We start from the raw sequence: 14837 nt of genomic DNA, 5'->3' as shown, positions 1-14837 counted from the left end.
AGGAAAAACACAGAGCAGGGGAACAGCACCACCCTCAGGCAGGGAGAGACGACAACAACAACACAAAACACATAGTTAGTGGCACAACTATAATAACAAATTTATTACAGAAACCACGATAATAGCCACACACCTAAAAAACGACGGAGCTGCCGTCGCGTTTCTGGCGCAGGAAAGTCCAGAACGGCCTGGACTTTGGCTGACAGGGGACGCACCTCTCCCTGCCCTACTTGCTTTCCAAAGTACGTGACCACAGCTTTACCAAACTCACATTTTGCCAGTGGTGTATAAAGTACATGAAAGCCATACTTGAGTAAAAGCACAGATATCTTACCTGAAAGTGACTCCGGTAAAAGTTAAAGTCACCCGTAAGAAAATGACTTGAGTCAGTCTTAAAGTAGCTCATATTAAATGTACTTAAGTATCAAAAGTATCTGTGTTGAAATGTACTTAAGTATCAAAAGTAAAAGTATAAGTACCAAAATTTAAAATGCAAAGTGCTTTTTATTGTAGGCCTATACAGACACAAAACCTAAAATTGTTCTCTTCAGGCTTTATTTCAACTGACTGAAAAATTATAACAAAAATATACATATACTGTATAATTTTACAAATTTTGAACCCCAGATGCTAAGTCACAAATAGTAATGGACAAGTGCATCTGAACTTCTAGGGTCAACAAAGAACCAGCACAGCAGAACAAACAAGTGCCTCGTGTGTCTGCCTAAGAACACTAATAGATCACAGTATAACCACTAAAAAATTCTGTAAATATCACTAAACATGGACCTTTCACTTTCTAATCAGTAGCAGAAAAATCGACTTAAGTAGTTGTACTTCGTTACTTCCCACCTCTGCATTTTGCCAGATTCAAAGTAAAAAAACGCACCCTCTAAACGACTGAATATTTCCCGCAAGGTTTCTTCATGTTCACGATCCATACAATCATCCATACGTGGGAGAGGAAATGAGTCAAACTGTTATTAATACTTTCCTGGCTAACCAGTAATTTCAAGTACACCTCCACCAAGGTTAAGTACGGGTACAGGATCATGCTGATACTGGTATAAATAGTGCAAGACCAAAACCACACACCAGTTCTATATGAGGTCACTGCTCTGTCGTCCTGTTATTATTAGTATATATTTGAAATTTTTTATATATCTCTTTAAGTTATACACTAATCTCGTGGTTGATATGCTGTCTAAATTTGTTTCTTGTAGAGACCTTGGATCCAAAGCTCCCAATGACAACTCATCAGACCAACTGGAACCCACTTTCCATATATCTGGAATACAACTCTGTTTAATCTCTCTGGAGCTAATGGGAGAAACACATCCACTGAGGTTTTTAATCAAAGATTAAAAATTTAAAATCTACAGATGCCTATGATCAACCTTTTTTTTTTATCATAATCCACACATGACTGCCACTGTAGTAAAAATAACTCATCATAAATGTAAACTCAATTGTTCTAAATATGTGTGACAATCTTTTAATATTGATGTAGTCTGATCTAATCTATTTAACCTCACCTTTTTAAATGCAGTTGTTACTAATCTATAAAACACTGAACAATTTAATTGGTACCGCTTTTGTTATTCTGCATGTCAACCAACACACACTGACTCTTGCTTGCTAATGTAAGAGAGAAATTGTGTTATGTGTTATTAAGAAAGCTTATTTTTTGTGCTGTTTATTCTCATTATATTGTTTTTATTTGGTGTAAACAGGTTGCTAATTAATTACATGTCATGTTTAGATTCTGATATTCGGTATATCAGCAGAGGGCGCTGTTCAGTGTTAATGACTGAATTCAGCAGTAAGCATCAATGAACAGGTTAAGCCTTTTTCATTGTTTTTTGTATAACTGTATAATTCATGCTTATTCATTTTCTTAAGGTGTGTAACACCACAATCTTTTTAAATGTTAATTGTACCATGTTGTATGGAAAGTTCACTGACATTATTATGCAACGTTATTTTTTGACAGTATGTTCCAATAAATTGTAACTGCATAGACCTATCAGTTGTTATGATTTTATTTTTTATTTGGATTTTAGTGTTTTATGCTGTTTTATTATTTCGTTAAACGTAAGGCATTTTATGTTGCCACGATATGAAATAAGGCACATATACACGTCATTACCTTATTGTGACCCGTTCATTTGTAGAATAAACATTTAAATCGTTGCCATATTTATGTATCTCCTGTCACTTTGTACAACAGAATACTCCATACAGTTGGGAAATTTAAGTGGATTGTTTTGAGTTGTTTGTAATATAACATGTTTTCAAATAATTTCTCTATAAAAACTAGTCAAATTATGTCCATTTTAAGTGTGTAGTGTCACGATCTTTGATAGCACTTTAAGACACAGGTGACCATTGAAACGTCAATAAGGTACAAAAGGTAAAGGCAGGACAGTGGGTCGATGCATTGTAAGAAGCCTATTTGTACTTGTCAGGGATGTAGCCTTTGACAATGTGTGAAATTATGAATACATTGTTCTTATGATTGTTTGCTGCCACAAACTCAGTTGATTTGCAGCCGTAATCTATACTTGGCAACTCTGCAGGACGTCAACTGGAGAGTGACAACCAGGTCACCGCCCACCGGTGTGTCAGGACAGCTTTTAGTTAGAGTTGTCGGTGCAAGACCAAAAATGTCCAGCGTCCTTTTCGATAACGGTACTCCCCACCATTACTTCTGTAGTATGATTTTGAAAAATGTGACAACCCTCGCTTTAGTTTCTGTATTTTCTCACAAGTTTATTAAGGGACAGTCTTTTCTCCATAAAAGATTTTTAGTTTTTCTTTTAATTTGTGTTGCATTTTATTTGAAATCATTGTGACATGTAAAAAATCGGTATTTAAACTTCAATATGCTTTATCAAAAGTATTAGGTTTAGTTTGGATGGTTCCGAGGAAAAGCTAAACAGAACTCGGACCATGCGCCATTACTACTTTTTCTCCCTTTTTTCATTTTCCTTTCCCCCCCCCTCAGGAAATTGTATGTAGGTTGCTACAGTTTAGCAAAAGTAGAGCAGTTGGTGGAGACAGAGGTAAACTTGCACTTTTATTTCCAAAAATCACAGTGTTTAAACTCATATTAAAATTGTATGACAATATGCATTAATAAGATTACATAGTTAAAACATGTAAACAGAGGATTGTTCATGGTCTTTATTCTCATTCAATATGTGTTGTTATTTATTGATTACTATTCTCTCAATGTATCTACAGACTCTTGACTGGTGGATGAGTCTGTTTGCATAGATAAACAAGTCTGGAAAATTGAAGGTGAGAAGGACAAAAATTAGACCAAGTGAGCTTTTATGTTTGTGTCTCAAATTGAGGTCTTTAATGTAATTTAAAAAAAAATTGTATAATTGATCAGGCGGATTATTGACAATGCCAACATTTTCAGGTAATTCTAAATATTGAAAGTTTTAGTGGGGCATCTTGTCTTCGTTTGGTCACATAAATTGTTTTTCACAATATCACATCAAACGTTCTCAAATGTTGCTTCATTTTTGGCCTGTGCTCGTTCTGAATGTGTATTTTGTCAGCAAAAGGTGCTCGCAAATAAGGAACACCTTTACAAAAAGCATCTCAGAGACGCAGTTTCTTTTTGCAACACAATGAAGGTGTGTAGTAAAGCTGGATTATATGATGTGATTTACTTGTTTTAATTTTGTGATTGTATTGCATTTTGACACTTTCTTGAATGTGTTTTTCAGAGAAAGTCCTTGCAGAAGCAGGCCAGCACACTACTGACCAGAAGCTATACCACTGCCATTTGTGTAATGATGTCACTTTTACACGTTCATGCAACTTCATAAAGCATTTGAACAGCAGACATGGTAGGTGTACTGGCTTAAGCTCACAAAATCAACAAGTTGTAATAAAATGCACATTGGGCTTGAGAGTCTGTAAAAGAGCACTCACCAGTGCAACATGGGAAATAAACACTGAAATAAACAGGAAGTTAAAAGTAGTTAAAACATCGGAAAAAAAAAATCAGGCACATCCTGTCTCAAAAAGATTCTGAATAATCAGTCCATTCCTTCATTTCCTCCAGACTTCATGATTGTGATTCTCTATTATCAGCCTCCATCATAAGGTCTTAAAAGATACTGCAGCTTGTCCAAAATGCTGCAGAACTGACAAGAACAAGGAAAGGGATCACATTTCTCCTCTATTTGCTTCAATACACTGGCTTTACTTAATTTAGTGGAGAATTTAAAGTCCTCCCCCCAACCTACACAGCCCATGATGAAATGTCACCATCATACCATAGCACCCCCACGATTCAGGCCTGCTTGTCGTCCTGAAAATCGCCAAAAGTAATGTAGGAGCCGGAGCTCCTACTCTACTCTATCAAGCTCCTGTGGAATCATGTACCAGTTTCAGTTCGGGAGGCAGGGACCCTCTCCACATTTAAGATTAGGCTTAAAACCTTCCTTTTTGATAAAGCTTATAGTTAGTGCCTACTCAGGGCTTTCTTGGACCAGCTTTTACTTATGCTGCTATATGCCTAGATTACCCGGGGACACATGACACATGGAACTCTTTTCTCATCTCCCTCTTCATCACATTAATGTCTCAGCAATATATTTTACTAACTTGATTTCTTCCCCTCCTGTAATTGACAAACTATCTGTTTCCACAGACTAATTTCACTTCCCAATCTAGTTCACCCCCTCAGAGTCTCACTCTAACATTATTAGGAAATTCTGATGTAGAATTTAAAAGTAAAAGCCCTTGGAAATATCATATTTTGACTGTTTTAGTTGTGGCAACAGAGAAGGAGATTCTTATGGCACTTGACAAAGATGATGTCATTGAAAAGATAGCAGAGGGCAGTGAGTTACTGTGCAGCCTACTTGTTCACTTGTCTGGTAACCGTTACATTAACAAATAGGGTTAGCCTACATATTTAGAAGTCTGGTGCTTTGCGTGAAAAAGGTGGCCTGGAAATGAGTCAAATTCCCATCCTGAATTATTGGCCCAGTCCGTCCTGTTTAGGGCAAAGTACAATGACTTAAAAACTTAAGTCTGAATTTAGAAGTAAAAAGTTATGGGTCATCCAGGCCTTTGTCTTTTCAGTTTCATCAGGCTTCATAGATAGTACAGGTGGGTGTCATCTGCAAAACAATGGAAACTTCCTTAAAAAAGGCTAGTTGGAATAGGATCTAATAGACAGGTTGATGGTTTGGATGAAGAGACCAGTGAGGTCTAAAGATAAATCTGGTGCTACAGTTGGTTGTAAGGTTTCTGATCGGTGCTATGGTCTGTTCTATTTGTGTGATTAATTGTATCTCTCTCTTGTCACTATTGTATAAGTAAGGGTCGTTCTGTAGAGCTGAGACTCTGTCAGCCTGGCTACATTGCTCTTACTCCCCAGAGGCCCTCAAAAGATAAGTGATATCAGTACTAGATGTATGGACCCCCTAGAAATTGAGATGTTCCCTCTCAGAAACATGAGTTCACCTAGGCAAAGGGTTGTGATTGTGCTGGTTCCGTCCTACTGGATAAAAAGAGTGAAGATCACTTAAAGAAGCCGTGTGGGTGGACAGGGAGCTTGATAGTTAAATGTGTGTCCCACTTTGACTGTTTCTATGCATGTGAAATAACCTTGAATAAGAAATTTGACCCTTTCTTGCTCCAGGTGCCAAAAGTACTGACAGTGTTTTTCTGTGGTGACCAAATAACTGAGCAGTAAGTGAGCTCACGTAATCACAAAATCACATAAACACCAGGAACAACCACTCCCTGCATTAATTTATTCAACAAAATAATTCAGTTCATACTAACTTTACTCATTAATACTTTATAACAAACATTTGATTATTATTGACAAAGTTACAAAAAGTTTACAGAAAGAAAACTACATTAATTCATACCATAAAAAAGAAACTATGGGACGAATGTTGTAAAAAAAAAGATGATTCATAAAAATGACTTTTATGTACTCTGTGATTGTACAGCAATGACAAAATGAAGCAGCATGTACATAAACTGTACTGGAAACATATTGGCTTAAGCAATAATCCCTACAATACAGACATTGACATTTTTACTATTTGTCTACAGCCAGTAAACATCTAGATTTTCATCAGTCCTCTCCAAGAGACTTCACAACTTTTTGAAATTAGCTTTTCTTTGCCAGGCATTTCTCACATTATGTAAAACTGTTTGTACATTCAGGAAGCACAGTAAACGTTTTTAATGACTTGAGAGCCTGTATAGAGACATTAAAGACAAGTGCCTGGAAAAGACAAACAGTTTTAAAAGCAGTAACTGCATAGGCTGTATTAACTTACACATAAAGCAGATACTCCAGTGAGTGTATGCATGGTGGACTGAATGAAGCAGGACAGAGGCCTATGCTGAGCCCACAGGTGTTATTAAGTTACATATCCAAGTTTCAAGTTAAAACACAAATGTGTGGGATTCAGAAACATTATAGGGGTGTGTATTGGCACTGATTGACACTAAATCAGTTCATGTTAAGTGCCGATAGAAAAACATTTCATAGAAGTGCCTTGTGAGGAGCTGAAAGTATTAATTGATTGACAAAACTAAGTCAACAATGACTTGGTTTTTATAGGTGTTAATAATTGATTTGTCACAAATAAATGTTGACTGGTTCCAACTTCTCAAATGTGAGTATCTGCTGACATCCTTATTCTCAGGTCGTTTCTTGGAGTCATAACACCAAATATTTAACTCCCAGGATTAGACTATTCCATGCTTTAATGACACAGAACTCGGCTGACCCTAACCGTACACATGGCATGTTTCTGTCTGATCAATAAAAGCTGCTACTCAAAATAAGTCACACACGAACATGCAGTGAAATGTGTTTAGTCTAAGCCTGAGAATCCCACTAACTGAAGGGTCAATTCAGTTTTGCACAAATACTGAGTTTGTTTTGCTCAAAGGGACCAGTTCATATGGGTCTGGGCTGAGGAAACCAATTTAACTCTGAAACCAAACTCTCTATGGTCACTGTGAAGATAAAGCAGCTTTTTAAACGATAACTTTGTGAAGATTGCACTCTAACATTAGCCAGCTGCACTGATTCCACCTGACGCTTTGTGATTCCCAGACGGTCAGATGTCTTTACATTTTTTGCTGAGCCCAACAGGACACATGGCAACACATTGATAGACATTTAACAATACCAGTATGAAGGAAACTGCATGTGCTAGTGATGGCAAAATTTGTCAACATATTTATTAACCAATACTAATATGGCGATGGATACAACAGTGAGCTAAAATGTATCAATAAACATGTTTCAGACAAAATACAGGTTGCTGCATATTCTGTGACAGAAAGGGAAAGCAACTTGATTTTCAAATGATCTCACTCGAGGAATGTGGATTTCTGTTGAGGAAAAAAATAACACAAATCATTTTTGATGACGAGGTTAAGTAGTGGTCTGAGTCCTTATTTCATCAGGTACCTTACAACATATCAGTGTGTTTCTTAGCAATGAAATGCTACTACTGACCATCTAAATTTGCAACATTCATTGGCTGACCATTCATAGCTTATTTGGTCCAAAAGGTTTGGTTTTCAGTGGACATATTTAATTAGAATATATTAACCTCATTCGAAATATTTAACCACACACATTAAAAATATATTGCTACATTGTAGCCTTGAACAGGTCAACCACTAAACCTGTCACCACTAAAAAAACTTTAATTTCCTGCTAAGTTTTAGAGGGACTTGAACATGTGACACATTTTTAAGATTGAGCTCTTCTTGAGTTTACAGAAGAATTTTATCTGCAGATATGAATCCATTCTGTGACCTTTGGTCAACAAAGCATTATATAATGCATAGTGTAAAGTAAATTGTCTTTGTCTGATAACACAACAGAAATCATATTTAATATTCTGATGGAGGAGCAGACATAGTGTAACACTGCGTAACAGTGCCAAGGCTGGTGTTTATTTGAATGAATAAAAAAAAAATTGATATACTAACAAGTCATGTGGGTAGTAGGTACGGTTACATAAGTGGCTATTAATAATAAAGTGTACATTTGTCAGTTTTGTGCCATTAAGTGCATCATACTAAAAGATAAATCTCCTCCATACTGTTGTTTAACAATGGGAAGTGAAATACTGAATTCATTACATAAAGAGTCTCTGCCACTTGACAGTGACCCAGTGGGGTCATGCAGGCAGCGACCTTGTTGCGGAGAGTCACAGTGGTCACCTTTCCAAAACACTAAAACTTCACTCCTTGACATGGTCACATCTGCATCAGCATTGGCCTGTTTGAGACGACCTGTGACCGACCAACTACATCTATTAGTCGGGGGGCTGTTTCAGGAGGAACCGTGAGGACTATGCACACTGATCCATGCAGCACTTTATCTTGAGGTTATACCAAAAATAGGTCTTCTACCATAAAGGCAGCATCACAACTCACAGTTCTTGAAATGTAACACAACTGTAAGGTTCAACTCTCAGATTCCACCATGGCACACAGTTACAGAGACCAATATAGTACATACATTATGTAAAACTATATATACAATTAATAATGTTTTATATTTGACATGATTTCTGATTATGCAAGTGCTGTGTCTAACTACAGTAATACATTACACATAAATACAATACCTAATGTCAGAAGTAATAAAGAATTAAAATAGCAAAAAAGAAACACTTCAAAGATAATTAGTGCAATTAAATGCAACAAAAAGGTAGCCAAGACATTTGGTCCAAAGGAGCTAACAAGCCTCCAGCAACACTGCATGAGAGAGTTTACAGATCTGTCACATGTCCAAATAACAAGCTGCTTTGTTTAGGCCAATTTCTAGGCATCGTTTGCATGTTACGAAAGAAAAATGTTACATGGTAAGCCTCTTAAAAGTTCCTAAAATCTGCTGAAAGTATTATGGTTTGTGACAACCCCCCAGGTCAAAAAGTATTGCATTCAAACAAAACCTTTGTCACCAACCACTGTGACTCATACAATACTAACAAAGAAAGAAATCTTTTACCTTAAAGGGATAGTTCACCGAAGGGTGAGTAGATAATGAGTGAATTTTCATTTTTTAGGTGAAGCTTGGTCTACTCTTTTTATACATATATATCAGGTCTTCTTTTACTGCATAGAGAATTGCGAGGCAACTGCCTCCATCAAATTTCATGCCGCCTCCTGACAAAATTCTAGTACAGTGGAAACAGCTTGTAGTGATCATGTTTATCCTGGGCCAAATGGATCATTATAAGCAGTTGATTACTATAAACAAAGTGCGTTCCTTGTGTTCTTCAGTTTAAACATTGATTTGTTTTAAATGATGCCACAACATAAACACTGATCACCACATAATGATCCATACTTTTAACAAATTAGTTAAATCTTTCTTCAGAGCTGTGCGCACTCTGCTCGCTCTCTTCCTCTCTTGCCGACACGCAGACAGCCAGACACACTCACACAAACTGTGTCATCAGACACATGTGTAAACTCAGACTGGGTAAAAACAACAGAATTTGTGAACTTCGGCAATGTATGGAGAGCCGTAAGAGATGGCAGGTCGGCTCAGTTTGGCTTGATTCGGTTGGCAGTGCACAGTGCAAATGATAGAGACACAGAGAGTAGCAGTAAATTACTGACAGAGCCGGAGACAACTGTAAAACATAACTTTTGTGTATGTATGAAAATGAACACTGTAAGCGGACTTAGTGGAGCTGTTTATGGCTCCCTGGGTGTCTGCCCCAGGCTTGGTGGCACTGTGGCAGGGATGTGCTCACTCTAGCCTGGGCAGTGGAGGGGTCCCGGGTCCCTGGGTCTTTGCCCCTGCTCAGTGCGCTGTACCTGGGCAGTGGAGCTGTGCATGGCTCCCCCACCCCTGCAAGGTCTGACAGTACCACCTCTGCCTAATTTTCAGCCAGGAAATACCCTGTTTAAATTCCATCTCATTATTCCTGTCAACTTTTTCAAGAATACAAAAGGAATGAAAACACTCAATGACTTTCATTAAACTTCAAACATAAGTCCCCAAGTTCCTCATCACCATCACAGTTAAAAAGATAAATATAAGGCCATAAACTTCCACTTCAAGTTTAGGGAAAGCAGAGGTTATCACACTTCTGCTTTTTGCTTTTAATAGCTTTTTCATATGACTATAACAAACAGTGATTCGGTGAAGGGATAAAGAGAATGTGTTTGAATGCATGCATGTGTAAACATTAGAAAATGTGTCTCATGAGGGTCAGCTGGTGTAAGGAATGAGCCAGGATGATTTACATGTTGTTGTGTTTGTTCCAATTGAACTGCCATCTTCATTTAGATGTTTTCTTCCAGAGGTCATTGTATCAGATGAGGATCTCCACCATGTCATTGTCCAGTTCCTGTTGGGTGGATGGATTTAATGGGTGGAGCTGTTGCTGTAGGTGGGACTGGACAGGTTGCCTCCGCTCCAGGGTGCTGCTGTGAAACGCCGCCACATCTACACAAGGACGACAAGGAACATCAGAAAGTCAGCAGAGGCAGAATTTAAGTTCAGCTTGTTTATAACATATAGGGCCTGATCTACTAAAGGTTTGCGTGTGTTAAAACATGTGCAAACTTGATTTCACCCACAAAAAAAACATGCAAGCTGATCTACTAACGGTGCGCATTTAGGATTGTGTGCAGAATAACATGCGCTGTCCATTTAGTACGTTTGCCTTAATGAATATGTAATGTCGGGCGTTTCTACGTATATTGGGATGAGTAGATGCAAATACTTTAATTTAGCTCAAGCATTGTGATTTACAAAGCCTGAAAATAATTGCGTGCATTGTGACTGCGTCTATATTTAATACGTTTGAAAGGTAGGTGCTAATCTGCACAGTGTTGCGCACAGATGGCTGCAGCCAAACAAAACTGAGCATTCACAGCCACAAAACAACAGAAAATTTACATCAAGCCTAAAGAAATATTTACATTGACATTCATTATGTCTTCCTATTTCCCTCTTTTTGCCATCATTACATTTTTAACTGGGGTTTTTCTTTCTCGCAAGTTGCGCTTGTCTCCAGTGCGTTCATCTCCTCGAGTGAGCTCTCCTCCCTCTCCATTCCCTGGCTGCTCTCTTGTGGGACCACTTGTATTGAGAGACCTCACCACTGCCTGAACCCCATCTTGGATCCCTCTTGCCAGGGCACCGATTGGCCCTCGTCAGACCAGATACAGCGCTGACCAGCTGCCTGGTGTGCGCTACAATGGCGCGAGTGTCACGCCTGAGCGCTCATGCCACAGAAAGTGAACTGCACCTGCTGCTCAATATTGGTCATCTCTTCCACCGCCCCCCCACCTGTTTTATTAGCCAAGGATTTATTATGAGCTACTTTTTCTTTTGTTCTTTTTCTTATGTCCTGCCATCTTCTCTGTATTTCATCTGTTGTTCTTTTTGTTTTACCCACAGCATTTACCTTCTCGCAGATACTCTCCCACATCGCGTTTCTTTGAGTTATATTAATATTTCTTTGCTGTAGCTCAACAACATGTTTGTTTTCCTCTTCCACCAACACCTCCAATTCTGTGGTACTACATTTTGCGGTCACTCTGCTCTCCGTTATGCTCCATGGCAGAAACCATTTAAATACTACTGCCTCTAACATGTTTGCACCTGCTATCATTTACGCAATTACTTTTAGTAGATCACCTACTGAAATCTGTTATTATGCACTCACAATTTAGCACTCTTTATTTGGGATCTTAGTAGATCAGGCCCTTAGTCTTCTAAATAACATCTACATAATATTTACTCACTTAACACCAACGACTTGCTAGTGTGTGGGCTCCATTCAAATTTCTTTTTCTGATTAATGACCAGATAAACTCCCCAGAGCTAAGTCAATCATCTAATTAATGATCCTGAACTTTAAGTTGGATGGAGGAGCTCAGTGTGAATATTCACTGCTGACTGTGCTGACTCTTCAGTGTTGGAAAAAGGGCTGTATTTGAAATAATTTCTATAATAATTTATAATTTACTGAGTGTGACATCCACTCCTTAACCTACATTTGGTCAAACACTTTTGAAACCACACTTTGAAGAAGACACTGAGCTGGAAATGTATTGCTCAAGTGCGCTAAGATACCATTGTGATCAGAACCTTAGAAGTTCAGAGGCTCTTATTATCATCTGACCTGCTATGCGGTCAGGGATGTAGATGGGGCCGGGGCTGGACAGGCGGGCAGGCAGTGTCATGCTCTGAACCGCTGGAGTGCTGGGCTTGCTGGTATCCTGACCTTGACCCTTGTCGGTCTGCGTGCAACTGTCCCTGCTGCCCGTCTTTGAATGGCCTGCGGTCATCGGGGTGGAGGGAAGCACTGGAGAGGGGGATGATGAGATTGATCCTGTCCTGAGAGACTCTGTACGAAACTCAGGACCCAGCAGAAGCCCTGGTGAATGAACAGAGCAGCCATTAATCAAGATAATGACAGTTACACAATAGCTACAAGTAACTGTCTATAACCATTTCACACCCCTAGTACCAACTCAGCTGTTGTTCTCCCATGTGTCACACATTCTGTGTCAAGACTACTGGTTCTTACCCAGACTGCCTTTCCAGCAGGTGTCCTTGCGTTCTTCAGTGATGGGCGAACTACTCAGTCCCAAGCTGTGAGAGAGCAGTCCTGATCCACCAGAGCCACTGTTGGAGATGGACATCAGGGACTTGGACGGCCTCATTGCAGACGGTAGGTCTGACTTGATGGGCTCCTTCCTTGAGCGCTGGTGGAGCACCTTGATCATGGCATCCTTTTCTATGATCTGGGCATGGAGATTCTTTATCCTGGATTAGGTAAAAAAAAGCAGAGGACCAGGAATGAGTCACCTCAATCTCCTTATACATTGTACGTTTTAACTGACCTCGTAAGTAGTGGTGCACCGATGTATCGGCCGTATATCGGTAGCGGCCGATATTCGCCTCGTTTACTGCTATCGGCGTATCGGTAATAAACTTGACTTTCACCGATAACATTGTCCGATATTCATTGGTATGTTTTCTGCAGCCTGCCAATCTGGCATCCAGATTATGGTACACTGACGCCGGGTTTACACCGGGCGCTGAAGCGCGGCGCCGCGCAGCGCAGCGCCAAGGAAAGCCAGGCGCCTCCCATCCCCCCCCCCTGTTAAACCTTTGTGCGGTTCACATGGGCTGCGATGCGCTGCGCTGCGCCATCGCCCTTCACCGATGGTTTCGGCGTGCGAGCGAGCGTATCGCGCCAGGAAACAGCCTGAAAAATGATTTTAAACGATATAAATGACATATTTGATATGATATAAATGATCAAATATGCATCCCATACTTTGTATTCCCCTTCTGTTGTCCTGGAGTTTAAATTTTCCCAATTTTCCCAATCACATAATTAAATGTCCCCCTCTGCCCATCCACTACAGCCACACAAGCAGTCATATAGATAAAAAGAGAGAGAGGGGGGGGCTAAAGGCTTGCTTGGAGAATACGTCATTTACCCCCGACACCCGACATTGAACGGGTTACATACAACAACAAGCGGAGAATCACGGGCTGACCGACGCGGAGAAATGCGGGTCCGGTGTGAACAGCCAGGCGGCTGCGCGCTTGAGAATAACGCTGCGCGGCGCGGGGCGGCGCTTCAGCGCCCGGTGTAAACCCGCCGTTACACACCAAGAAGGCCACATGCAAGTAATAAACAAATATCGGTATCGGCTATCGGCTAGATTGTTGTTTTAAATATCGGTATCGGTATCGGCCAAGAATTTCCATATCGGTGCATCCCTACTCGTAAGTCATTAACAACAGTAGACCTTGTGCTGTAACATTACTGTTTGATCAATACGTTTGATGTTTTACTGAAAAAACACTAAAACATACCACACATCTCTGTTTTAACTCCTAACGTTTGAAATTGCTGCCAAAATCCCAGTCTCCTCATAGTTGAATGTCTTCAGAGTTTGACGAAGGTTTTACAACAGCTCAAACAAACCAAATATAACAGGCAGTTCATCCGAACTGGTGTAAAGGCAGGTTTCTTGCTGTCCATTTAATGCCCACCTAATTGCTCAAGGTGAATTTACCTTTATACCAGCTATCAGCTTTGTTCTGTTTGATTAATTAAGAGCTAAAATATACAAAGTTCCCTCAAGACACATTGAAGAACCAAAAGCCACATCCTAAACACAGAAACTAATCATTGGCAAACTGCATGACATAATCTTCCCAACTTAAAGGATGTATTTATATTGACATGAGAAAATCTGAGGATGGTTGCATGTGAAGATTGTTTTACCTGCTTTCCATATCCAGACAGCGCCGATTGGCCATGAGAATCTCTTCTTCTTCCTTCTGGATTCGAGCCTCTACTGATGTATCATAGCTGCTGTTGGAAGAGTGGCTTATCATTGATGCAGATGTATCCCTGCAAAACAGGACAGAGTCTCCATTATTCTATAGTACTGTCCAGAACATCCAGAGAACTTTAGAATAAACTGTTGACCAGTTATGAATGTTTCTTTTTAACCCTAGGATAGGTGAAATCCAATCAGCACAGGTGAGAGCTGTTGGCTGCTTGATCCTCACGTTTAAAAGGCAGCGACTGAGCTGCCTCACAGAGACTCAGAGACACAGAGACAGTTACGGGAGAGACACATGGACAGAAACCAAGCTGTAAAGCTATATGCCAGCAGAAAGGGCTGGATTTATGTTGTATTTAAGTTTATGTTTGCACCTGGTTTCCAAATAAAGATGTTAAAGCCTGAGTGGTTTGTCTCTGGCTGCTGTGGTGAGAGCCCCTTGGCATGGTCAAGAAAGAGTAATCTGTGGTATC

General features: G+C 39.7%; 1 protein-coding gene and 1 long non-coding RNA gene across 8 annotated transcripts in view; one reads left to right on the top strand and one right to left on the bottom strand.

The window, feature by feature from the left end:
* The first annotated feature begins 5814 nt into the window (after positions 1-5814).
* LOC117774948 lies at positions 5815-6851 on the top strand. The gene is made up of 2 exons (XR_004616140.1): positions 5815-6437; positions 6476-6851. It is a non-coding gene; the product is annotated as an uncharacterized LOC117774948 (long non-coding RNA).
* A 2886-nt stretch (positions 6852-9737) lies between these two features.
* amot (angiomotin) overlaps positions 9738-14837 on the bottom strand; it is a 31187-nt gene continuing 26087 nt past the window's right edge. For 4 of the 7 annotated variants that reach the window (XM_034607687.1, XM_034607690.1, XM_034607688.1 and 1 more), the window contains 4 exons: positions 14301-14429; positions 12582-12820; positions 12174-12428; positions 9738-10486 (listed from right to left, as the gene is read on the bottom strand). In XM_034607687.1, coding sequence (XP_034463578.1) covers positions 10353-10486; positions 12174-12428; positions 12582-12820; positions 14301-14429 — 757 coding nt within the window. In that variant the 3' untranslated portion in view covers positions 9738-10352. The remainder of the gene's footprint in view (positions 10487-12173; positions 12429-12581; positions 12821-14300; positions 14430-14837) is intronic. The other 3 variants (XR_004616138.1, XM_034607691.1, XM_034607692.1) reach the window with 3 other exon arrangements.

Source organism: Hippoglossus hippoglossus, chromosome 14 (genome assembly GCF_009819705.1).
Source record: "Hippoglossus hippoglossus isolate fHipHip1 chromosome 14, fHipHip1.pri, whole genome shotgun sequence".
In the NCBI taxonomy this organism is placed as follows: Eukaryota; Metazoa; Chordata; class Actinopteri; order Pleuronectiformes; family Pleuronectidae; genus Hippoglossus; species Hippoglossus hippoglossus.
Note: the sequence above shows the minus strand (reverse complement) of the source record. Positions and strands in the feature narration are given on the sequence as shown.